Here is a 27,622-nt window from a genome sequence, read left to right as displayed (position 1 = left end):
TTTATGTTCTTTCTGTGTTTATAATATATCATTAAACTTCGATATCGATCTCCATCGCAATTTGCACAAATCTGATATAATCCTCTAACGCCGTTGTTACAACCAAGACAACTTCGTGGACCAGCATAAGGGTTTTTCTTTAAAATATAATTGTGTTTTTTGCAATATTCTCCACGGCATCTTTTATCACATTTGTTAGTGGTTTCTTGACACAACCACTTACAGTTATTCATTATATTAATACTATATTTTTAGTTAAATTTAATTTTATCATCACCCCTTCTGCTGCTATCCAAAAATTTTATCAAGTCCAATACGATATCTTGTTGTAGGATCATGTAAATTTATTGTTATAAACCCGTGCTGGGTTGATTGTGCATGTGAAAAGAAATTTCTGAATTTAATTATATCCATGTCACCGCTACACCAAGTTTGATGAATATTTCGCAACATATGCGTATCAACTCCATTAAACATAATTAAAATATTACAGTTATCTCTGATCACTTTTGGTATTTGTGTGTATCGCTGAGTAACATAAATCACATCAGTATTTTTATGTCTTCCACGTGAAAAAATTCTGGAGGGTTTGATTGTTTGTCCAGCATCACATCATCGTATACAACTAAATTATTAATAAATCCGTTTATGTCATCCACGGACGGTGCTTCATCGATATCGGATATAAACTCTATGACATCCTTATCTTCGTCCAGCAATCTTGCGTTTTCATTGAAATCTTTAAGTACATCATAACATCGTTGATCATCAACTGATGGTGCTACCAAATACAATTTATCCCACTTCAACCACCTCATTATCAGATTAAATAATAATTGCGTTTTACCCGATCCAGATGGACCTATTATTATCATTCTGATCGAATTTGGCAAAGCATGATGGTGTTTTACTGTCTCTTGTTTTCGTATCGCTGAGAAATCAATTATATCCATATATAAATAATATAAATTTATATTGTTTACGTTGCAAAGGTAAGACTCCAACTAATGATCTATCTACGGTTACAACAAAAAATGCGAGAATAGCATACGGTGGAAGATGTGCAGTATGTAACAGAAAAAGTTTTCGTTTTTACCCATGAAGGATGGTGGTGATATTGCTAAATTAATGTCAAAGTTCCCAGGAACTCCATGGGCTAAATATCCTGGTGAAAAACATTTACCAGGATATAATTATTGTGGTCCTGGTACTCGACTTGATATCAGGCTTGACAATCAGGATCAACCAAAACCAGGTGAGTATCCCATAAATGATATTGATAAAGCATGTCACGTTCATGATGTGGCTTATAAAAATAAAGATCTACAACATAGGCATATTGCAGATGCGAAATTGATTCATTCGCTAGATTCCATAAAAAATAAAAATATCAGAGAATCATTAACTAATTGGTTAGTAAAATCTGCGATGAAAGGTAAACTCGTATTAGGGGCTGGTAATTAATTATAAATGCAATCAATTTATTATAGTCCAGGGGGATATTGAAGGGGTAAAGCAGCAATTAGTAAACTCGCTGATGCAGCAAAAGTCAAGCAATCTACTGCTAAAGCGTGGTTATCCAATATGGCAAATTTACCTACCATCACCGAAACGAATTCAGTACGCGTATTTCGATGTTAGTGTTCCTAATGAAGTTCATCAAGCAGATATTCTGTTTTTGCCACATGATACTGTACGTAGAAAAACATACAAATACGCGTTAACTGTAGCTGATGTTGCAAGTAGATACAAAGATGCGGAACCGTTAACGACTAAAACAGCATCTGAAGTAGCCGATGCGTTTGAGCGAATTTATCAAAGAGGACCTCTACGATGGCCAAATCTATTACAAGTTGATCCTGGCAAAGAATTTCAAGGTATCACCGTTGATGAAACAACATAAATCACCATCAGACGAGGGCATACTGAAATTCACCGTGATCAGGCAATTGTTGAGCGATTTAATCGAACACTTGCTGAGCGGTTATTTGGATAGATATCAATACGCGAAGGAATTCATTCAATATAAAAGATCTCGCGAATGGGTTGCAAGATTACCAAGTGTGATAGCTGCATTAAATAATGAAATAACTCGAACAGCCAATATGAAACCTATTAACGCAATTACAAAAAAAATATACCCGTACAACGACGTGATTTTTCAACACAGCCAGTATTAAGTAATGTGACCGTTAGATATTTATATGAACGAGGTGAACTTGAAGATGGTAAAAAAGAGCGACTGATCCTATCTGGAGTATTACGACACACAAGATATCTAGCGTAACAAGATCCACTGGTAGACCAGCAATTTAGAGACTAGATTCAGCTGCTCCTCAACGTGGATTTGTGCGTGAACAACTACAAATAATTCCCCAGGACACTCAATTACCACCGCAATCACTTAACTAGCACCCCTGCGTCGATTACACTCAAGAGAGGTCAACATCGTGTTTTCTCGTGTATGGCCAAGATGGTTATCTTTTCTATCTACGGTAAATTGTCTTGGATCATTTTTCAGATACCGCTATAACATTATACAATTACAACTCTCACAGTGATTATTCTGCTGATGTTTCAGCGTATTAATAAATTCAACGTCAAGATCAAAATCACGTTTATTTTTCTTATCACATTGTTTATAACCAGCTAATTTTTTCTTATTATGTCACCGTCAACATCATCATCATTGATCACTGACTCGTCCATCATAATCCTTCGTAGTTGAGATATTCTTCTGACCCTAGATACAGCGAGATAAACTAAGTTTGACCACTCGATACGATCATCGACGATCCAAACAACTGCATCAGAAATAGTTAATCCCTGAGATGAGTGAATTGTCATCGCGTATCCTAGCGTCCACCGGGATTTATTTGTTTTTAGCGCATCTTCAACAACATTGACATCAACTACGACAATATCATTCAATACTAAATTCTGTTTCTCGATCTGTCCTGGTATATCAACGTCAATATTTTGTCGCCGCGTATCTGCTGCTCGATAACATAACGGAACTGGCAACGTTGGAAATTTTTCTCGTTGTAACTGAATCAACCGCTGCTGAAGTGTGTCTCTGACTATCTTTCTGCTTGCAACTATCAGATCGTTTGGTCTCCACGCGTGTAAAAAGTCGTTCATGGGTGTTTCTGAAATCACTTCACGCATTACTTCACATAAATTTTATTCGACTGTAGTCTGATTAATTTTTTTAAACTTCCTTAATTCCGGATCAAGTGCTCTATGATCATCAGTCACTTCTTCGAAGTGGTCAACAAAATCTTTCAGCCAATTATGTGAAGATGGTCCAACAAAAGGTGGTGGGTGACCGTGATCGCCACACATTATCACAGCAGTATTTCTTGTTAATAACCAATCAAGAAACGTTTGTAATGTTTCTAACGGTACTGTACATATTTCATCCCAAATGATATTCCGAGGAATATATTTCTCACGCATCCTCGAAGAAGTCCATGCGTCACCCTTCCATCGGAAGAAGCTGTGATAAGTCCACGATTGTACCCCTCGTTGTTTCATCTCTAGCGCGAGTCTATGTGTAGGAGTTAAAACGATCATATCTGAATTCTGAAATAATTCGATTGCTCGGGTCGTCTTACCAGAAACTCCCGGTCCGTTCAGATAAACCGTTTTATTTCTGGTTATTGGATCGTACACCGATGGTGCAGAAGAATTTTTCAGTGCTTGATATTTTTTTACAATAAATATCTTTAATCGTAACATCAGCGGATTCGGAATAATCGAGTATGTTTTCTTTTTTTATTCTCTACGAACCCCACTGTGCACAAGTATCGATATGTAGTTGTTCTAACAATCCTGAATATTTTTTATTGATATAAAACGAGTCCGTGGCAACTCTGACAACAAACTTAGAAACTTTATTTATCATCGATAATAGATTTATCGAAACATATGCGAGCATCGATGATCTTATATGAGTGTACTGAGGTGACTCAAGGTCCATGTAACTCACGATTGTACCTAATTTAGTTCCATTTGACAAGAAAGCTATTTCTCGACTTATAAACGTGTTTTTCTTCGTTGCATTAGCGATTATAAAATCTAACTCAGCATCGTCCATGATCAATCTTGCACAATGTCGTTTATGATCATATGATCCTCCTTGAGTGAACTTGCCAATTATTTTCCTGCCAAGATCTTTCGTAATTTTATTCTTGTAATCTGTTTTATCTGGATGTTCATCATCAGAATACTGTTTTTGTTGTGGTAACCAAACTTCGGTTTGTTTCCGATATGATATAATTACTTCACTTAAAATCAACCGTGTTAACATCGCACAATCAAGCATGTACCGTAATAGCACTATTGGTCCCCACATTTTTTCTGAAAAATGTTTTCCAAACCAAACATAACAAATTGGATGAAGTCCCATAGCAAACTCGAATGATTAGATACAAGCGAATCCAGTCAGATCAAAATCCGGTAATGGTCCATTTATTGATACTCGTGTCATCTCGTGCGTCGGATGACCGAATCGCTCAAAGTACACAGAACAATCTCCGTACCCGAGGAAACTTCCGGGATAACACGCGACCATATCAACGGAAAGAACATCTCTGTGATCGTATTTAGTATTCCATAATCCACCGTGTCCGTATTCGACACAACTGGATATTATATCATTGAGATAATCAAATCTAGTTGGTTTCCACGAATTTTTCTTTCTGGCAAAATGAGCCGCAACTGAGGGAACAGTAAAACAGTTGCTCAATAGTTCGTCAGTATCATCGGTATATTGCAGTGCAAGGTTTTTTATTTTCTCGTGGAGAAGATCTTTTCGATAAATAACGCCATTAGGTCGTACAAACTGATCAAATTTTTCTTCCACACAAGAACTCTGAAATAACCATACTGACACAGAATCGTCTTTAGTTATTTCGTTAATAAAATCAAACAAGTCTCCTCGGTAAATTTTAACAGTTCGATTTCGTGTAAACACTGTTACTGCGCTAGTCCATGCGTGTGCGTTATGATCAATAATTTCGATCGAAGCTCCTTTTGATTTGTATTTTGATTCAAACAATATTTCTCCTGTTATTGTCGCTACGGTTATTGGAAAATTTAGTTTTTTCCCTAGTTCAGCCACATCTTTGATAGACGCCTCCGTATCTTTAACTGTTTCGCCCCACTCCTTTATTATGTTACGTCTTTTATCCGTTAAGCCGTTTCCACGAGTCGAAACTGTAAAATGTTCTATTACTCGTTCAGTCACACAGTTTATTTTTGAAAATGTCATCGGCGCTAGTTTATCAACGTTGGGTTTCTTATTTATCACATAGATTCCATAAATAACCTCGGTCACAGGATACTCTCGCTCATAATACGGTTTGTCAATGCCAGTCAGTAGACCTGGTTTAGAATCTTTACTTAGTACGACAGTTTTTTCACCCTTGTGCACAGGATCATATTTGTCACGGATAATCCAATCATCTGTCTCTGTTAGCACGACAAATTTTATTCTGAAAAGATATTTTTGATTATCAATGTAGTTAATGATAGTTGCTGCTCGTTCGTCATTCATCGTAGCGTCGATGACATCGTCGCGTATTATCTTGAACGTTGACCATACATGAGATGCACCATCTGTGTGAAATTCTTTCTTGGCGCCGTGAGTTTTATTAATCAAACTTTTAATTTTCGGATCAACCAGATCTTGCATCGGTAGGTCAGGAGATATCCTGTCGAGATTAAATTGATCTGCGTTCCAGGGCTTGATTCGGGACAATCTATAGAACTCGCTCATATTGCAAACAAGTATTTAAATGAAAAATATTATATATAATGTCCAAGTGCAAATGGTTGATGATCGGTTCATTGACTCGCTGTAATACATCCTGCAAAAACGAATTCTGCGGGCAGCATTCACAATCTGTTCGTAATGGTAGTTTAGGACCAATACCGTGCCTGCGATGTGGTGTTGGAGTGCGAGGAAAAACACAATTATGTGCTCGCTGTGATGATAAGCGATACAGAGAACTTAAACGATATTATGAAGAAAAAAAATAAAGACAGTGACAGATCTATAAAATCCGTAGGGGAATATCTAAGTTTTCAGACAAATTATGAGTTAAACAAATACATTTATATATAAATGGAGCAAAATATGAACGGGTTTGTGAAGCATCCTATCATCAAGATTTACGAATCAAATCGTAATGGTATTATCAGAAATTGTCAGAAAAAAGTACCAGTTGGTTATATTAGTAATGATGGTTATTTAATGTTAGCTGTTAGGAAGAAACATTATCTCTGTCATCGATCATATTCACGGGATCCTCAGAATAATTATTTATCCAGTCTTCAAACTGTTACACAGAGCGAGAACTTAACACTTGGTAATACTGGGAGATGTAAAACAACCGGAAGGAGGGAGGTAAAATCCACAAACATAGAGACGGGCGAAAAAATCATATTTCATTCAATGTGTTCAGCTGAGAAATATTTTGATATTAATCCACCCTCAGGACAAAAAGTCGCGGAAAATATAACCAGATTCGCTTTTTTTTTAAAAAAAAATATGATCAAAGAATCATCTTCCAATATCAATGATGGAGATAAATCGTGAAGTTAGTAAGTAAGGTGCGCCGTGATAGGTGGGTAGAAGAAATTGCGAAGTTGGAGGCGCAGTTGAAATTATTGCAACTAATTTAGCCATCAGTGTTTTGTGTTGTAATGACCGGGTTCTCGCGTGAAAGTTGAATGAGTAGCCTCCGAATCCCAATCTTCCGTAGATGGTATAATCGTAGAATCTTTCAGCGCTGTTAAATCTTCTGCCGGTACAACCTTTTTTCTGTCACTGTTAGTTCATTCAGTATTAATTTCGCGTATTCCAGGTGAAGAGAGTATCTGCTAATTTCGCCAGCAATACAATCAACGATAAATACGTTTTCTTTTTGTGTTATTGCTGCCCAGTCAGCGTAGATTATTTCTTTACTCATATGTAAGTAATTATTTTATATTTAAGTCGTAAAACTATACCTGTAAATGAATTACCTCGAATTATATTTATTAACTATTTGGGTCTGATACTACATACCTGAAGAAGGGGGATAACTCCTTTGAGCAAACCATGTAATTGAGTTACTTCCCTTTGACCGTGTGACGGATCCGCATACACGTGTTTACGATCGTAAGCGGAAAATTGCTGTAATACATCTATTTCAAATTTACGATGTATTCATGTATGTCAATTTCAATGTACATGGGAGTTATTTGGATGTAAACCGCACTTATTTAATTTTGGTTTGTTTAGACCTGGCTAACGGGAAGAATATCAGTTATTACAGGAACCTCCCTTATATCAGTGACTGTATTTAGCACAAACAATATATTTACCTGGTTCGCTACGATGTCTGCAGTGTTGCGGTTTGGTCTATTTATCGATACTCGTGTTATAGTGCTGCGAAAATAACAAGTGGCCGAATCGTTCGGTTCGCTACGATGTCTGCAGTTGGCACGTTCAGCCAGAACGTTCTTCCGGTACATATGTCATCCCGAAAAATAACTAACTTTTTAAATCTGACTTATTAAGCAGAAATACGTTTTATCTATGTGCAGAACTGAAAAATTAGTTATACTTATCGAATAATCTAGATAGAGATTTCTTCAGAGATGGTTAGGTATATAATAACTTTTAAAATATATATAATCAGATTAGGAACCATGGCTCAAGCGATAACGCAGCTGACTCTCATTCTGGGGGTCTGCGGTTCGAATCTCCTGACGGGCTATATTGCCGATGGTACCTATAGTAGGGTTTTTCCTATATACAAGTGGGGGCGGCAGCAGCTCATGTACATATCACACTACGAAACCGTAGTGTGGGTGCGTTTTAGCAACCCCGGGAATTTCTACTGGGGGGTGTTCATGGCGCATAGACAATCTTCTAAATATTTCTATCATTTCGTTTCGGTTAGAAAAATTCAAAATTCTCCGGAGATATGTCATAGACGCCCCCAAAATAAACAGTAGCGTGGATGCATAAGCTCTACGTCACATGCGTGCCCACGAAAAACATTCAGAAAGAATGTTGGCTAAAAGAAACGATCATGGGATGCCGAGAAAAGACCATAACAAAGGTCTCAACCGACAAAGTCTCGGGACAAAAGTCTCAAACAAAGGATCCCATGGAGACACACAGGCCAGTGCAGGAATACCCATGAATGATAACCGCTCATCTGATATGTATGTATATTTATTTGTTCTGATATATATATATATATATATATATATATATATATATATATATATATATATATATATATATATATATATACATATATATATATTTATTCTGAAATATATGTATTTATTTATTCTGAAAGATATATATATATATACATATATTTATTTATTCTGATATATATATTTATTTGTTCTGATATATTTTTTATTTATTCTGATATATATATATATATATATATATATATATATATATATATATATATATTTGTTCTGAAATATTCTGATATATTTATTTATTCTGAAATATTCTGATATATTTTTATTTATTTTGAAATATTCTGGTATATATTTTATTTATTCTGAAATATATATATATATATATATATATATATATATATATATATATATATATATATATATATATATATATATATATATATATATATTTTTTTTTATTCTGAAATATGTTTTATTTATTCTGAAATATTTTTTATTTGATCGATTTGAGTACCAACCACCCCATCAAAACAAACAAACTTTTATATTTACACGATTGTATGTACCAACCACCCCATCCTGATTGATTTACATGATTTTAAGTACCAACCACCCCATCAATTTCTGAATAAAATATTTCAGATTATAATAATTATTTCAGAATAAAAAAAATATTTCTGAAAAATCTTTAAGATTTCACATACAGATTAACTATCAATTATTCTCCTCTCAGGTCAATTAAGTGTCCTATGTGGTCAGTTAGTTTAAAATTTATTCGTGTTAACATATTATTATGACACCGCTGATAAACAGGATTGGTTGGTACTTGCACGATCAAATCCCCAGGGGGTACTTGGGGTGTGAACGATTATGAAATGTATCCTTGTTGAGCCTGATTTGACTTTCCAAGATCTATGCTATAGTTACCATCGATCACATCACAAACTAGATTAACCGCGATTGTCTATGTTATATTAACTATTCCCGGTGATACATGTCTTCCGCCGCCGTACATATCGTTATCATGTTTGAGAACAACCGAAGGTGGTGCTATTTTTCTCCATGATTCGATGATTTTAGGAAAGTTTTCCGTGATAAGATCGCTCAGTGATATTTTTAGTTCGTCAGCATTAATCCCTGGTATCACAAATGTTGGTAATTGTTCCTCAGTTATCTTATAATGACTGAGGAACCATGGTTTAGCTTTATATTTACTAATACTTTCATCAACGTGGTTAATCATATTCACAATGATAGTTTTATTAACGTATCTAAGATATGTTATAACCTGATTCAGATGTTTTATCATCTCAATGATTTGCTGCTTTATATCATCGCTGTAGATATCAGAAAAGAAATTTCGTAGTTTGCTGATTGATTGTTTAAATTCAAAATTAACAGGATCAGAATATGACTGGATAAATTTTTCATTAAGGAGTGGAGTTGCTTTAACATCATTTATATACCAATTATTTATTATTTGAGGATATAATTCACCATCATCTGCTTTTGTAAAATAGGAAGCACCAGTCTGTTTCCACTGATACAAATCTCGCTATCCTGGAGTTGTTATAAATTTCTTTTCATATGCAATAAAATCACCCCGACGTGGTTCTGGTGGTCCATGATATTTTGGCACAATATCAGGCCAGCCTAATACTGATCTTATCGATGATTGATAAATATCAACATCGTAAGCAGGATAATGTATCTCAGCCGTAGAAGATAGAGTCGGCTCATGAACTTTAATTGATATTTTTGCTTCTTTTCCCGTTATTATTTTATTCTACGTTGAAATTCTTCATTGATCTCTTCAATCTCATAACTGCCAGTTGGTATCCCAACAACGTTCCAGTCAGGTGTTCCATCATCTTTATTTTTATTAGCAAATACAAGTGAATTAGTTGCTGGTGTACTATCAAATGATTTCGATCTGATATTTGGCCAACTATGGTATACTCGTAATTGCGCTAGTGCAATTTCTTTTATTGGAATCGCAGTTGGAAAATTAACATTGAATTCAGGATTAGTCGAACCTACTGAGGTCATCGTGGTCTTGTGCGGAGTTGTGTTTGTCACGATCTGCTGAAGTAGATCCAGTGATGTCATTATTAACTTTATGCCTTTAATACCAGCATAGTTGTATATTTTAATCATTTCTGTAAACTCGCCATCAGATATAATTCCATCATTAAGACATACTGATAACAAAGAAAACTTTGAATATGCTACCGTCGCCGTGTGTAACTTTATTATGTAATCGGATAATTGTTTATTCGTGCAGGTATTTATCCTTTTTGTAATGATATTTAACATACCTGCAATTGATGTTGCAGCTGAAATACAGATTGTTACGGCTGCTGGCGCCATCATTGTTATCGTTAATAATACCCCCGTAGATACAACATCAGCGGATACTGAATAAACGATTACGTCAACGATAACTAATCTTCGTCGATATTTTTTATTTTTATCGTGTATTGCTCGACCCGATTTTTTAAATTTACTTGCCATTCGCGTATTTGATTGGACCTGTACGACTCTGAGATGTTCATTATATTTTACTTAGTAACCAATTGAGGTGTTTCAGCTACAAATTCTAGACACCAACAGAAAGATGTTGCGGTTAATTTATTATCAGCTGATTCCAGGATAAATATTTCTTCGTTTCCACTGTTTAATATGATAGACACAACTCCAGAAAACCTGTCGGTGGAATGACACCATGGGCACGTTGTAAAAATTTCGAATTTTGCAGCACTGAACACAGACAGCCTGTACACCAGTGACCATTGCGATATATTTGATAGTTTTATGTTGCTGTGACCATGTTGCAAATCCAGATGACACTGTGTATACGATATTGGTAATATGCCCGGGAATTATTCTGGTTGGAATTTTAATCAGACTAATTTTGTTAACGATATCAGGAATCCCCGTTACAATGATTTGCTGTGTTTGTTTGATCGTGTCGATGTTCGTCTTGATATCAACGAGTTTTATGTCAATGGCGTTTGGAGTGCCGAAGAAATTATTATTGATTTCCAGAATATTTCTCCGAAATCTTCCATAAACACCTGCATGCACATCGTACTCGGCCCGCAACATGCATAATTTACCATCTACGGTATTATAGTTGACGTCGACGTATTTTTTCGTCGCGGCATTTTCGTCGCATGTTGGATCTCTTAACACTGTTTTCTTGTTTCCGTTCATGCTAAGTTCACCTGTCATAGTGTCACTAGTGTTTCTTACACGATCAGCAACACTTTTTGTAATTTCATCTCTGATGGTTCTAAACGATATATTTGCGTCCCTGATTTTGTCGCTGGGAGTAAACACAGGAATATTATCCGCGAACGCACCGAGCTCTCGTCGAATTATATCATTCCATTTGATGTTACTCGCTTTTAATTTTCCGTATTGGTCCTGAAAAATAACAACCTCATCTGGGTCAACTCCAGCGAGGTTCATAATATCAGCAAGTTCATCTTTAGTCGCGCACTTCCACAAATCAATGTCGGATTTTTTTTTTCTTACTGGTAGAAGAAGATCTTCCGTAAATATCAACCATTATAATAAGACATGTTGTTTAAAACGAAGCGATTACTTGTATAGTCATGCACGACTTTATGAAGTGCCGCGGAGGACTTTGATATAGCGTCGAGTACATTGATTACTTCACTGCCGCATATTGGCGGATCCGTCATTGATTGTGTTGGTAGCGTTGAATACCAAACCGCTGCGTGAAGTGGTGAGACATACTTGATAAACTCATGAGGTGGAACTAACCCGTACGAATCAAAATAAACGATTCCACGTGGATCAATTGCGTATGCGGTCCAATGAGTACCAGGCCCTGAATTATCATCGAGATTAATAATATCTGTTTCAGCGCTGTTTGGTCGGTCCGGCAATTGATCTCGCATAAAAACAACTCTGAAGTTTTTTATTTTTAGTTGTTTAACAGCATCAAGTAAATCAAAATTTGATGCTGGAATCAATGAAGTGATCCTGGAAGCCTCAGACCTTTTCCCCAACGAGATCCCGGTAATCTTAATTCGGTCCCTCTTTTTTTTAATACTTGCCCTGTTGCTTTCTTTAGAGCCATTCCAGCAGCGGTTCCAACAGCACCTAATGCGGATACTGGTGCTACGGCAGGTGCGGCTGCAGCAATTAATGCTGGAATAGCCGCGAGAAGTGGAAAAATACCGCCTGTTTTAATTGAGTCTTTAACCGCACCCGCAGAGAGATTACGTTTGACGCCTGTCTTTGATTATTTAGCGCTGTTGAAATGTTTAAGTTGACGTTCTGATAATGATGATTTATTTTGACCACCCGTGATCTGATCTCGCTTTAGTGATAATTTCATTCCGCAGTTTTTCGCTGAATTTGATTGAAGGTTTTTAATCTGACCAGGAGGCAGACTGACACTAACGGGATGATATGGCATTTTATGATAATACTTGTATTTTTAAATAACATGATTAAAGATTTTCCACTGGTGCATCAACGACTCTCATTCGACTACTACCACCGTCAAGTAACATCGCTTTGTCACTGAGTATAACAGAGATTGCTCTGTAGGTGCCGCGAATAAGGAGTGGACCAGCTATATCAGGAGGAGGGTCACTAACACAAGCTCGAAAGTGTATGTCAACGACAGATTGCTTGGATAAATCAAGATGCTCCAGCGAAAAGTAATAAATCGGATACAGTTTTGTAAAATCTAACTGTGATATTTGCAGCCCAATATCCACATTTTGATCACGTCCCATAAAAGACATCAAACGATGATATGCACGCGCTACGTGATTTTGACCAAAATTTAACAATATATCTTCATCTGGTTCTTGATGTCCATTTATCTGCAAGGAAACTTCATCAACTCCAAGTTTGTCAAATATCATGTGCGAACGTTCTTGATTATTCGTGCGATTATTATTTTGCAGCGCAATAAAATATATCGTGGCGCAGAAACACCTTGCTGTGATGCTATATTCCATGTGAATAAACCTTTAACAGAACTTTGAGTAGCATCTGTGGTTACTGTCAACCATGATAACAATGATTTACCGCCTGAATCCATAAAAGAGAGTAATTTTTGTTCCTCAGTAATTGATGGAGTCATCACTGGCATCCACAATGAAAGTTTTGTCATTATTACTTTACCAGCATCACCAACAGGTCTCCAGATTGCATCATTATTATCAGTTTTTCTTTCAAGCACAACTGTGTGTTTAGCCCCGAAGATAACTTTTCTAACATTTCTGCAAAATCCAAAGATATGGGATAATGGAATCGGGCATGAGAAATTTCTACGATTATCTTTTAACATCGATCGTCGTGTTGAAAATAGTAAATTGAAATCTGGATTAGAATCATGAACAACTGGCCACACATCAGCATTAGCGTTATCGGCAAAATTTCTTGGTCGTCTTATATCATACGGTCTGTGATCTGAGTGATCAGAAGTGTCTTTGGCGAACATCACTGTCGGACCGGCTGATCTTGTATAATCATCTGAATATCTTGCTAGACCTATTACAGCTGTTGCAACATCAACGTCTTTTTGAATCGATTCAATACTTCTTCCATCAATCATGTATGTGGCACTGTCAAACAACGCCATAATACCGTTGTAAACAAAACCGATTCTAACATCACCTCCGTACTCAGTATCATCTGCTTTTATAAGTTCACCTTCTACTTAAATAAACGCTTCGGCGGGTAAGAAATATCTACTTGTATCCTGAACTTGTAATTCGATTCGACTACGTTGATTTGGTTGTCGTGCGTCATAAGAATAAAATTGATAATCGCGTATTAATTCGTCTTTGAGAACGGGTGCGTCTATATCAAACGCTGTCTCGGATACACGTTTAAACATTTTATTATAATTGCAATGATCTAAATCATGGTCGCCTTGACTTACCAAGGACACGAAGACCGCTTCCTGCTATTAAACTTGAAGCTACATTTTTTTCTGCTTCTTCAGATAATTCCGCTAGTTTTTGATTTGCGGCCTGATTTATTATTTTACTGATATTTGGGGGCATAATTTCAGTGCTGGCCAGTTTCATTGGTTGCTGCTGTTTTCTTCGTACTAATCGAGCTAGTCTATCCTTGACAATCGAGAACGCTTTACTGGCAAGATTGCCAATAGCGCCAGGAATTTTATAACGAACAACCTCAATAGCCTTCATCCCTAATTGTTTTGCAATCGGTATTGCTTTTGGAGCCATCCTTCTAAATAGACCCTTAACAACATCACCAAGTCCATCTCCGTAAACTGTTTTGTAATTTGGCAGTCGTGAGTTTACTACCCTGACCATGATTGGTCCACCTTGAGCAGTGTGTATAATCATTTTTATATACTGATTAATTAATTGTTTAGTCACTATGATAATCATCAGCAATTTCTTCAATAAGAGAACGATAAATACTGCGATCCATAATACCGCCTTGAAATAATCTTCGACAAATATCAGATATTTCATTGGTTATTTCTGAGGAATTATTTCCCGCACGTTTTCCTCCAATTAGTATTTCTAGTCGTTCTACGTCAGAAAGAACACTGTTAGGACAGGCAATACTACCACTTCCTAAACCACTTCCAGTAGCGTCATCGCCAGGAAATCTTTCTTTACCCAGTGAACGTAATTTCTCCTGCTGTTTAGTTTCCACATCTCTAAATATTTATTCTCTTCGTTTCCCTTCTTTCTCTACTTTTTGCTTTATTTCTTCTGCAATCTGTTTTCTTTTCCCTCTAGATGGTTTCAACATCTTTTCTTGCGGTGAAGAAGATTGTTGTTGTTCTATTTGTTGCAGAAATGGAGGAAGCTGATAGGAAGGCTCTTGCTTGGGGGGGGGGGGATGCGGTGGAGAAGATTGTTGTTGTTCTGCTTGTTTCAGTGTCTCTCAATAAAGTCTTTGTACTCCGTCAAAAAGACCTCTGTATTCCAAATCATTATTTCTGGCCTGTTTTTTTTGTTTCTATATATACGATATATCCATTTAATAAAATTATCATCATTTACTTTTTCAAAACCGGGTTTTAAGATACTAGATTTATTAAAAATACCAATTAATATTTTTTTCAGGTAATTTTTCACTTTTAGTATTTATAATATCTTCGACAAAACCCTCCCTAAATTTTGCAATCAGTTCAATATTTTCTTTTATTGGTTTATATGCAAGTTCTTTTTTCCCGTCGGTAAATTCAGTACTAATTTTACCAATATCTTCAGGTATTTCTTCGCCGGCGGGTGGAGGTAGCGCTTCAGCTATATCAGCTGGTGTAGAATACATACGTAAGGAACGATACCAGAAAACGTACGGGACGTTCGTCCTAAATGAAGAATAAACCTACTTAAGGCACTCTTAAAAAAAAACTAGACAAACATTGTGCTGTTCAACGTAAGCAATTTTTGAGACAGTATTTACCCAAGTAAATATATTATTTACACTGGCAAATATAGCGTAACTATTTGCATGTATCCTCCTCCTCCTCCTTCTTCTTCTTCTTCTTCTTATTATTATTATTTTAACGTGATCGTGATATAGTACATGCATAAATTACCAGGATATTTATGTTATGCGTAAATAGCATTGAGTTTTCGCTACACACAGTGTCTGTCCATCTCTCTCTCTCTCTCTCTATCTGTCGGTCTCTCTCTCTCTCTCTCTCTGTATATATATATATATATATATATATATATATATATATATATATATATATATATATATATATATATATGTGTGTGTGTGTGTGTGTGTGTGTGTGTGTGTGTGTCTGTCTGTCTGTCTGCCTGTCTGTCTATCTGTCTGTATAATTTTCCTGTTTTCAGACCATTTATCTAATTATCCTTCTTTCATTCCTTCCTGAATTATCCTTTATATATTTCCTGTCATTCAAACATGCAGTAGTCAAGGATTTATCTTAGATTTCATGTTTAGTGGATGTAAACTGTTTATTTGCCTGACGAATAGCTTCTTTAGCTGGAAACTTTGCTTAACCTTTTTGCATTTACACCGTTATTAGCTGTTTGGGTGATTCAAATTTTCTAGTCTTTGATACATGGAAAGAAATCAAGTAAGTGCACATACCTTCAGCATTTTCTTCATGGTCATGGTCATTTTCTGACTGAAAGCTATCAAGCATATACGTATCGAGTGATCTGAAAGAAATATGGAAAGAAATTAGTTTTTTTGTACTGTCTCAGTGCGTTCATTGTACAAATACGCAATACAGAGCAATATTTTTGCATTAATGTATGGCATGCATCGTAATTCAAACATAGAAACAACAGTAAGAAGAAAGGAAAAAATGGGCTTTTTTATCATTGTTAATTTGAGAGTTAACCACTTTCAAGGTCTTATTTTATATGCATTTCACCTAATTTCAAGTAATTCCGATGGGTGTGTACAACAAAGTTCACTAGTGAATTTGAACACTTGTCCACCTATATTGCACTAACCTGTTAGCGGTTTCTTCTATGGGCCATGATGTGGGCTCTGAAAATACCATAGTTGATATAAATGACTGTTTTTGTTTGAAAAAATAAGGAAAATTTAAACACATTGCTTCAAAATGAGCAGGTTATTTTACTATGTCTATTATAAGCAAACAAACAAATATATGACCTTATTTCCTGAGAACGAAATAAACTTATGGAAAAAACTGATTGTTTGTATAAGGACTATTGAACTGACTTTAGCATCACTTGTACTTTTAAAACATGTTCCCGTCAAGAAATATAAAGCAAATGTAAAACCCCGAAAAATGTAAAATCTGCTCCGGTACACAAAAGAATATATAAAATATATTACGTGTAGGTATCCATTTACTGATATCAATATGAAAAGTAAGATCTTTCTTCTCCAATATATATATATATATATATATATATATATATATATATATATATATATATATATATATATATATATATATATATATGGTTGGTGAAGAGGAGATACAGTTTACGATTGGACGTACCTGCAACTTCTAAGTAGGAATGAACCTCAGACTTGCTAATTGTTGGACTTTCCTGCTCATTAGAAGTGGAACTGGTCCTGGAAGTTTGAAGACTAAATCTTTCAACTTTAATCCTATAATTTAAGTACAATAACAAAGTGTTATTAATGAGTACAAAGTGAAATCTTGTCTGTTTATCTACAATCTCCTCTGTTGCTTTATTCTAATAGGCTTGATACAATTTCTAATTATTTCTAAAAGCCCGATAATGTTTTCTAACAAATTGTCACCATAAAAAACCTATGTATATATGTTTCAACCAACATATTCATACTTGTCTTAATTAAGGCCTCAATTTCCCTCTCTCTTATCCCATGCTGTCAAATTAACGAACCAAAATGAAATTAAATAAATAAATATTATGATAGTTTAGTAATAAAGATTGATGAATCTGCAAATGCACAATGTAACGTTCTTTTCGTATGCCTCCAGTTTTAAATTTGGAGGCCTAGACAATTTGATTTTGTTCCAAAATGAAATATCGGTCACATTCTAACATCAGCCTTTCTCTGAAGTGTTATTAGGAGTAATGATTTAAGTTGGGATGTTTGCAAGCTCACAACACCCCATAAACCAACTAGTTTCTCCGTCCTCGAAGCCCCTTAGTGCTTGATTCTATTATTGATGAAATAAACTACTGGCGCAAATAAATAGCAGATATAGTACGCTAGTACAATTTGCCGATGTTCATTATATTATTCCCTTCCTTCTCTCTCTCTCTCTGTCTCTGTCTCTCTGTCTCTCTCTCTTATTAATTCTTTTTCGTTTTCCTGTTAAAATTCGTTTCATAAACATCTGTATCAAATGATCTTACATTGAACCCATTTCCCTCGTTGCTGCAGAAATCCCTGGAAAGATATTAATATGCATTGTTGAATTATATAATTTACGTACAATATATATATATATATATATATATATATATATATATATATATATATATATATATATATATATATATATATATATATATATATTGAGGAGGAAACGTGAGTACATTTATTGATATAATTTTTTATCGTTCCCGTGTGTCAGGCTCGATTTAAAAAAAAAAAAAAATTGCAATCACGATTTACGTAAAGTAAAAATGTAATTCTAAATTCATGTCAACCGATAATCTGTTTCGCTTTAGAGATTTTACTCCTTAAGGATAATTTGTTAGCGAAGATTATAAATTTATTAGAAAGGAGGATCGTACGGTTAGTGTGCTGCCTCTTGTTGTTGAATCGATTTTGTTATTGAACACTAACAATAAATATAATACAGTATTTCGAACACATTTTTTTTACTTGTGAATAAATCTAAATGAAAAGAGTTTATACAAAATACTGATCCTCAGTGGAAGAATGACGTACTTTGTAATTCTAGATAGGGATTATCGATCTGCCCTTCATTATTTAGTCTCTCATAGACATTAGAAATGTCGGTATTTGTTCCTGTTGGAATCAGGCCTGTTCCTACTTCATGTCTAAAACATCGAAAAAGAAAACAATATATAAATATATATTCTCAAAAACATTATGTTATTTTTTAGTAAATTATTCCATAGCTATTTCTTTCAAAAGTAATTGTGTCCATTATTCGCTTCTTACGCATAAGATAGAAGCTAGACTGTGTACATTATTTTTTTTCCTCAAAATATTCCATATATATTGCTTTCGAAAATAAATGCGTCCATAATTTGTTTCTGACTTAATATCTTATGTAAGCTAGACTGTGTGCAAATTAAATATACATAACAATGTCTATGTGCATGAGCCCTGTGGTAAACATTTGAAAGAAAGTTACATTCATTAAAATTTATGTGGACATACATGTCCAAGGAAAAAAAGATTTTATGAACCCTTATGAATTATGAATTTCCGGAACATTTGTGTTAAATGTATTCAATGAGAACAGTAGATATCCTCGTGCTCTATCACAATCTAACTATAAATACATATAGGCTATAATTTTGTCATTGTCAATATTAAGGAGCATTTTGTTCTGATTTGTAATTGTATTTCAAATCAATGCATCAGTAGTCTACGGAGGCCATCATCAAACAGAGAATTCCATGTTAATCTGACTTTTCTTTTTAAAGTCTATGACTAGGAAGTTATTGTGTTTTTCAAGTGTACTCACGTACGAGGATAAACTGTCACAACAGATGTTGAGAAGAACGTTCTAATGGAAGCAAATTATGCTACATAGCTCCAATGGTGCCATTGGTTCTATAGATAATTACGTCAAAGAAAGGTCGGAAGAACACGGTATATGTATGATGTAATTATTTCATTTAATGATACGAATAAAAAATCAAATAATGAAAAGAAGAAATTATAGCCACATTTTACAATAAGTTTGAAACGAAAGATTTAACCAAAATGCGAAAATAAAACAAAAAACTGAATTCGATTTTATTCTCAATGTGTATTCATTGTCGTAGCAGCGTCTATACCATGTCTAAAGTGTTCCGTATCCTTTTACCTAAATCTTGATGTAAGAGTGAAGGAATATGTGTGTCTTTTTCCAAATCCGAAATTCGTGTTACCTGGTAACGTCGTTTCCTTCAGATGGCTTGTCTGTGATTTAAACAGAAAAAGCTGTCGTGAATAAATATAAAAGAACCATTCTACTTCGTTGTTTTAAAAGGAAAATTAATTTACATAAGTAAAACTTTATAAAGGCATGTTACAAATTATTCGTATTTATCGAAGACGAATAAAAGATAATTGTACATCTAGATTTGTGCGATCCAATATAAATGAACATTCGGATTATTTGATTTACTTATTATTCATTCCAACGAAAGTGATATTCACATTATTTAATATCATCTACTTGTCTTACTGCATATTAATCTTGTCTAATATTATATAACTAATGTGTATAATTAGGATGTAATAAACTGAAAAAAGAAGAGACAAGAATCAACATGATGAGGCAAAGGATTAAATATGATTTTGTTACTATGTCTATCTAAGCCTTTAGATCACTTTACAGTTTGGTATGTATTACTATTGAATATTTAAAAATGAAGTATGTTTATTGAATCTAATACAACGTACTCATCTGTGGTTTCTTTGGATTTGATCTATTCTTGAGGATGAAGATCACAAAGGCAATGATAGTGACAACTAGCACAGATGTTTCTACTCCAAGTCCAATAGCCACAGCAAGCTGACAACCGGGATTATACTTGTTTTCTCCAGCTGCTAGCATTTAAAAGCATAAAGTATGTGCTAAAATAGATCTTATATGAGACCATGAAACAAATGACGAACAACATCCTGAATATTAATACAAATGGCGGAAACTTCATTTTGTTCAATACTGGCATATATCCAGTGTGTTTCAAGCTGCTGCAAATTAAATGGTAAAGTAACTTTAGCTTCTTATACGACGTTACAAAAACTCATAAGCAACAGAATGCCTTATATATATATATATATATATATATATATATATATATATATATATATATATATATATATACATACATACATATATATATATATATTGATATATTTACATTTATTCGACTACTAAAGTATACAAAATATCTCTTCCAAACGTTTTATATCTTTAGACCGTATCTCAGAAAGCTTATTGCAATTGATTAGTGATATCTTCCAAAGGCCTTCACCCAAACAGATGAGAATTGATATACTTTGCCAAGAGTTATATTCAAAGTAGATGATAACATTAACCAACATTTAGGTTGCAATCTTACCACTTGGTATTATCATCGGAATCCAGTCTGAGTATGGACTTCTACCCTTAGCGTTCCATGAATACATCCTGTAGAGGTAAAATCCAGGAGGGGGTTGGGTGATGTTTACAGAGAAAGTACCATTAGGAAGTCTGTGCTGAATTTCTCTCTCTTGTAAGTCTTTGATAGCAGTACTTTGCCACGTACTTTTAGGACTGACCGCAGGCCTGTATTCAATTGTAAATGCCTGGTCAAGACCTCCATTGAAGCCGGCATCAAAGTGAAACTCAATATTCTCCTCCATAACTCTGTTGAAGTAAAATCTATGCACCAAAAGAGGAGCGCCTATTTAAGAGATAATAAAGAAATAAATATCAATAGTTTATGGGATGGAAAACAACGTAAAAGTAGTTATGTTATTGTTTCAGAACAACATTATAAAACTAGCTAAGTAATAGGTGTGTCAGAAGCGGAAGAACATAACTAAAGGGAGCATTCTTTGCCATGGGCAACATCCTAAAAGGTTTAAGAAAACGGAACAATTATTTCAACAACAATGGCTTCACAAAACTATACACAACATTGGAACAACCTAGGACTTCAAACACAACTTTAGATGTTTGATTTTATTGCAGAGTCAAAAACTATTATATATGTGTATTTGTTTTAACAGAAAAAAATAAAAACCGATTAAGTATGTTCATAAAACCTATATTTCAACTATTGTTTAATATTGTTTTCGACTGACTTAAGACCTTCTTTGAAAATTAACTTTCTTAGAATAATTATTTTCTTAGTTATTGTTTTTTATTGATGCATTCCCTGTGTAGATATGTAGTTTTCTCACGTGACCTTTATATGTACATTATTTGGTCAGATACATTTCCTTCATTTGGTTGTTGTTGTTGTTGTTGTTGGGTTTAACGCCATATTTCAGCACACAATAGGCTATACATGGCGGCCAGTATTAAAGGTGGAGGAAGAACCCGGGAAAACCCCGGGAAGAACCACCGACCCACGAGAAGCTACTTGCAAGCTTTCTCATATAGCCACATTGGCCGAATCCTAGACTCGAAGCCATGCAGACAGAGGTGAGATGGCAGTGATCCGCAACAGAGAGCGCTTTAGACCACCCGGCTACTCGGGGCCCATCTTCATTTGGTCATGTAGGTCAACGGAGTTCTGAAGAAAAATTCTGACTTCGTTCTGACGTTTTCAGATTGAATTCAAAATAGATGGCTAAATAAAGGCATTGTTCCAATACTCAGTGAGGATAGGGTATAGAGAATACAAATCGAGAAAATGTTGATGAAACTGAAGTAAGTAAACTCAGTGAGGAATTATAACAATGTAGAGCAAATTGAATGATTTCATCGAAGAAACAACCACCATAAAACGGAAAATAAACAATAATGATGTTATACACGTACTTGTCATCAGGATGGACGCACTAGTCAGTGATGTCAATATCTTATGAATAATTAATTTATTTTTGTATGAATGACCTTTATCCCTGATTAAGGAAAGAGTTTTGTGCGTACCTGTTTTGTATTTTGTTTGTAAGTTATAGATATGTTGTTTACAGATGTTTGAGTTCATGGTCTAGCTTTTCAAATAGAAATATAGATAATCCTTAACGCAAACATTATAGATGTTTCTGGAAGCGAACTTTTGACCGACATCTTTGTTATTGTACTTCATGTTAGATTTTTATTTAAAGTTCTGATACACAAAATTATTCATTCTTCCTTTACTTTCAATCCCTGGATTTATTTACTCTTGTATTCATATGTAAGTTGAGAGGAATCATTTATTGAAAAAAATTTCATTAGAATTGCAAAGTTCTAATTTATGTTTCGGACAATCTTGCTATCTTGGGATTGTTGTGAATTCATTCAAAGACATTCTGGATTATATCATTGTTATACATCAAGACTGTTGGTATATCAGCTTATTCAAGGCTATTGGTAATCAGGACATTTAATGTTGGAACTCATTCGGAACATCCTGGTATCTGGTATATGTATTCCGGTTACACTTCTTGGTACAAACTCTGTAGCTGATATGCAGTTAGTATTGTGTCATATAAGGTGTATGATGCAATTTGCTGGAAGAACAAGCCAGAGTTGCATTCCATGAAAGGAATGTTAAGATTGACCTAACGAAAAACCACTGCCTAAAACTAACTTTTGTTTGTGACGTCTGTCTTTGGTGGTTTGATGATTGACAATAAGTATAGAAACAAGTCATCTGCGACTTAGAGAGGAAAATAGTATAATGATACATTTCAAAGAAAGCTTACAATCTTTTTATATCCCAGAATGAAATTGTTTGACCTGGACAACTGAAACCAGGTGCTTCAGAAATACCATGCTGCTTTATTCAATCAAACCGGTTACAGACAAGACGAACACATTGGTTGACAGCTCTTTATTGGCTGTAAAAGACATTGGCAAGGTGAATTAGGATGATAAATAATCAAACAAAAATCGTTAATGAAGCAGCTGTTCTTTGTCAGATATTATTTGCAGGCGGTATCATGGACACCAATGTTTAACGGTCCCTCATTAATGAAACTGTTGATGATTACCGCAGTGATTAAGGGTATACAATTAGATCAGTAATAAGAAAATAAGATGATCACACATAATGCTCAACGTGGACCAATCCTGATCAGGATGATTAATTCACAATTACCAACTTACGAAGCGATCTACGGTGATGGCTCCGGTGATGTTGTTCATTGTCTTTTTAGAAGATTAGCTCCAAAAGCAATACCACTTGCAAAAGAAGTTTCAATGAAGGCTATTAATTTTGTTCGTGATAAAGGTATTGGTGATGCTGGTGATTTTGATAATAAAGCATTCTCGGCAATCAAGGACAGACTAGTACGATTAATACGGAGATCGCTGCCAGCGGTCCGACATCAGCCAGAAAAGTTACCCAGCACAGACGTTATGCCTGCAAATGTTAGCAAGATAATATATCAGGCTGCGAATCAAAACGAGCAGAGTTGGCTAGTGTACCCCTATCAGAAAAATAAAAATAAATATAACTGCTAGTCTAATAGAAGGAAGTGGTCTTCGTGTTTTACGATAACAAGTATAATAAAATGTTTCAATGTGTATCTGATTCAGCATCTGACATGGACGCTGCAGTTCTCAACGATGAATCAGTGCGTGATTATCAATATCATTCCTATGACGCACGACAGCCAAACTAGCGCGGGCGAGTTGAGCTGCACTTTCAGGATACAAGCAGATATTTCTTACCCACTGAAACGTTTATTGAAGTAGAAGGTAAAATGTTAAATGCAGATGATACTGAATATGAAGCTACTGTTAGAATTGTTTTTGTTAATAATGACATGATGGCGTTGTTCGACAGTGCCACGATAGCATCGACAAAAGTCCTATTGAATCATGTCTGAAAGACGTCGACGTTGACACAATGACATTGCATCTGGCAAGATACATCGACGATTGTTCAATGATGTTTGTAACGGATGCTATTAACCATCGTGACAGCATACAGTATGATAAGTTACAGCTGCTGCTGACGACGCAGATGTGGCTCCTGTGGTCCATGATGCTAATCTAGAATTCAACTTAGGATTCGCAGCGTATCGATCAATGCTGAAAGATGGAAATAGAAGATTTTCATGTGCATTTCCACTGTCACATCTTTTGCAGAAATGTCAGAAAGGTTATTTTTGGAACCAAGCATACAGCTGTTCTCGTACGAAAGGCTAACGAGGATGATGCAATATGGGATCCCATTGGTGATGCTGGTAAAGTAATACTGACAACACTTTCATTATGGATGCCAGTAATGACTTCATTACTCCATGAAGAACAACGTCTGCTCTCTTCTACGAATCAATGTGGTAAATCAACATTATCATGTTTGACGATGACCACAAATAGTGCTAAAAGTAACACTAATGGTTTATTTACGTGGCAGATAGCATCACAGCAAAGTGTCTCTGCACTGCGATATATATTTGTTGCTTTGAAAAATAATGAACAAGTAAAGTCACAATTACACAGCATAATAATATTTGACAAACTTGGTATTACTGAGGTTTCACTGAGAATAAATGAATATCAAGAACAAGCTAAGGACACATTATTGAATTTTGAAAATAAACATGTAGTACGTGCATATCAGTGTTTGATGACATTCATAGAACGTGATCAAAATACTGATTCTGGTCTACAGATATAGCAAGTAGATTTTACAACGCTGTATCGGATCCATTTTTCTCACTGGAACACATATATTTGTTCAGACAATCAGTCGTTGATATATAGTTTAGATCTCATGTGGTAAGAGGAGCTATTGATAATTATAAAGTAATCGCTGTTATACTCTCAGAAAAAAAAAAAAAACAATGTCGCTTGAAAATGTTGGTGGAAGAATGACAGTCACTGATGCCCCAGTGGAAAACATTTAATTAAATCGAACATGATATTATAATGTCAGGTCATCATGTCAGTGCATCTAGGACCCCTTGTCAGAATAAAAAGCTACACTCAGTATCAAAAGGGAACTGTGGAATAAAAATATCGCTACAATCAAAACAGATCGCAGATGGTCCAAATAAACTATCACTGACGGAAGGTAAACTCAAGTATTTCAATGACGCCAAACAATCAAAGACGGGCGTACGACTTAATCTTTCTGCGCAATCAAGATGGGTGGTATATTTCCACTTATCGCAGCTATACCAGCGTTGATAGCAACTGCAGAACCAGCTGTGAAAGAGCAGCTGCTCTTGGTGCGGTTGTAACTGCCACTGTGATGGCATTAAAGAAAGCAACAGGACACGGATTAAATACTTCCAAAAAAAGGAAACGTCTAAGACTGCTAGGAAACCGTCATTCATAGTACAGTACAATCCAGGGGGATAGGTCTAAGACTGCCCCGGACACATCGTTAATACTTCCCATGTCCGAATTTGATTGACTGAATGTTGCCAAGCGATTAAAATCAAACACATCAGAGAAGTGTTTATGCGTGATGAAATTACCGAAACAACCAAATCATGTTGTGACCGGTACCATTAATCTCAATGGAAGTTCTGGTCCAGGTAGTCATTGAGATGCATACACATTGATCCACCAATATGTGGCCATGAAGTAATTGCTGTGTTTGATCCATGTCATCATCAACAACGTCACCACATAAAGTCGTGCACGAGTTTACCACCAGACGATATAGCCATGGACCGTCATCTAAAACATGTCTTAGTGCATATATAATGATATACATATTCGAAAGTCTCAAACCTGAAGGTGAATTATCGAAACATTTGACCCTTGACCAGGTCAAGGACGAACTCGCTAATTTTTTGCGACTCGTGCATGTGGACCAAAATGAAGTTGTTGTTTTTCATGATCAACAAAGACGTTTAAAAACGTTGACAGATATTATTCTGCGAACTACAGATGCGACGGAAGGGAACTTTGCGGTATTTACTAAAAACGGTAAAATTAAAAGTTCAGATGAATCAGTTCTAACACTCATGGGAAAGATTGCTGGACGTATTAGAAGAATTATCGATATTATGTATGACGATTTCAATATGAGCAGAAATACAAGTATTAATGTGAGAGAACCAAAATCAGACGATGCTGTTGCAACAGAAAGATACGTAGCCAGCAACAATGCCACGATCAGAACTGAGAGTAATTATGGTGTGTGTGTCGGTGTGATTTTGATTTTTAACGTAGCTTTAACAATTTATCAGTCATATCGCTACGATGTCTGCAGTGTGGCAGTTTATAGTGATGTCTAGCACTGGGGATGCCGCAGACATGTAGCATAGTGTCCCACCCAGTCGGATTATCCTGATACCAGGCTGACCAGTCCTTACACTAACCTCTTAATGCCGAGCGCCATATTCGACACTACAGCATTTAAAATATACAGTCATATTTAACGGCGTAATCCAGCTGATGCATCTTTTGGACCTGTCTTAGTAGTACAGGAACGAAACGGAAAGGTAACATTTTCGTTGATATCCGAAAAAAAATACCTCGGCTTGTTGTATTATTCGGGTTTGAATTAGTCGCTAAACTACTACCTAATTAGATTATATAACTAACCAACTAACTGACGTTGTTGCAGCGCATCATTACAGAGAGCAGCAAGTGTGTTTGTTGCAGACCCAACCAAAAAATATAATGTATGAGTATACAGTAAAACTAAAGAAATACCGCAGCCGTATCGTTCTTACAGACATAATTGTATACCCTACATCCGCCGTAGCCGTTGGAAAAGCAACTATAATCGGATCATTATCAGTGTCATACATAAATAGCATCAGTAATAGGAATTGGTGTTGCAGTTATAACCCGTGTTGCTGGTATTCTAAGTATCATCGCAAAAGATATATACCCATGCGGCTGATAAATTACACGAATATATAACATTGCTATCAACGGCAACATACGCGCTTGCCAAATTATCATCGCAGATATCATCAGAGGTCAATGATGGAACGATATCAAATCAGAAATTCGCAGAAATGATTAAAGGTTACCATGAATCAACTAGAAACGAAACCCGTTGACAGAGTCACCTTAATTTAATTCGGCAAGTAAATAATAATGTCACTAATGACCACGTCAACAAAATTGAAAGAACAAATCGTCGCTAATATA

The 27,622-nt window shown here is 35.3% G+C and overlaps 1 protein-coding gene across 1 annotated transcript; it reads right to left on the bottom strand.

Annotated features, from left to right (window-relative positions):
* Positions 1 to 18,595: 18,595 nt before the first annotated feature.
* Positions 18,596 to 21,332, bottom strand: LOC149795948 (uncharacterized). The gene is made up of 4 exons (XM_089963898.1): positions 20,976 to 21,332; positions 20,311 to 20,457; positions 19,794 to 19,824; positions 18,596 to 18,728 (listed from the first exon to the last, which is right to left on the bottom strand). The coding sequence occupies exons 1-4, from the start codon at positions 21,256 to 21,258 to the stop codon at positions 18,596 to 18,598; spliced, it is 594 nt and encodes a 197-aa protein (XP_089820024.1). The 5' UTR covers positions 21,259 to 21,332.
* Positions 21,333 to 27,622: the final 6,290 nt, after the last annotated feature.

The sequence above is a fragment of the Sinohyriopsis cumingii genome, chromosome 7 (assembly GCF_028554795.1).
Source record: "Sinohyriopsis cumingii isolate HCF-2022 chromosome 7, ASM2855479v2, whole genome shotgun sequence".
Taxonomy (NCBI): domain Eukaryota; kingdom Metazoa; phylum Mollusca; class Bivalvia; order Unionida; family Unionidae; genus Sinohyriopsis; species Sinohyriopsis cumingii.
The sequence above is the reverse complement of the archived record's forward strand: the minus strand, read 5'-3'. Positions and strand labels throughout refer to the sequence as shown.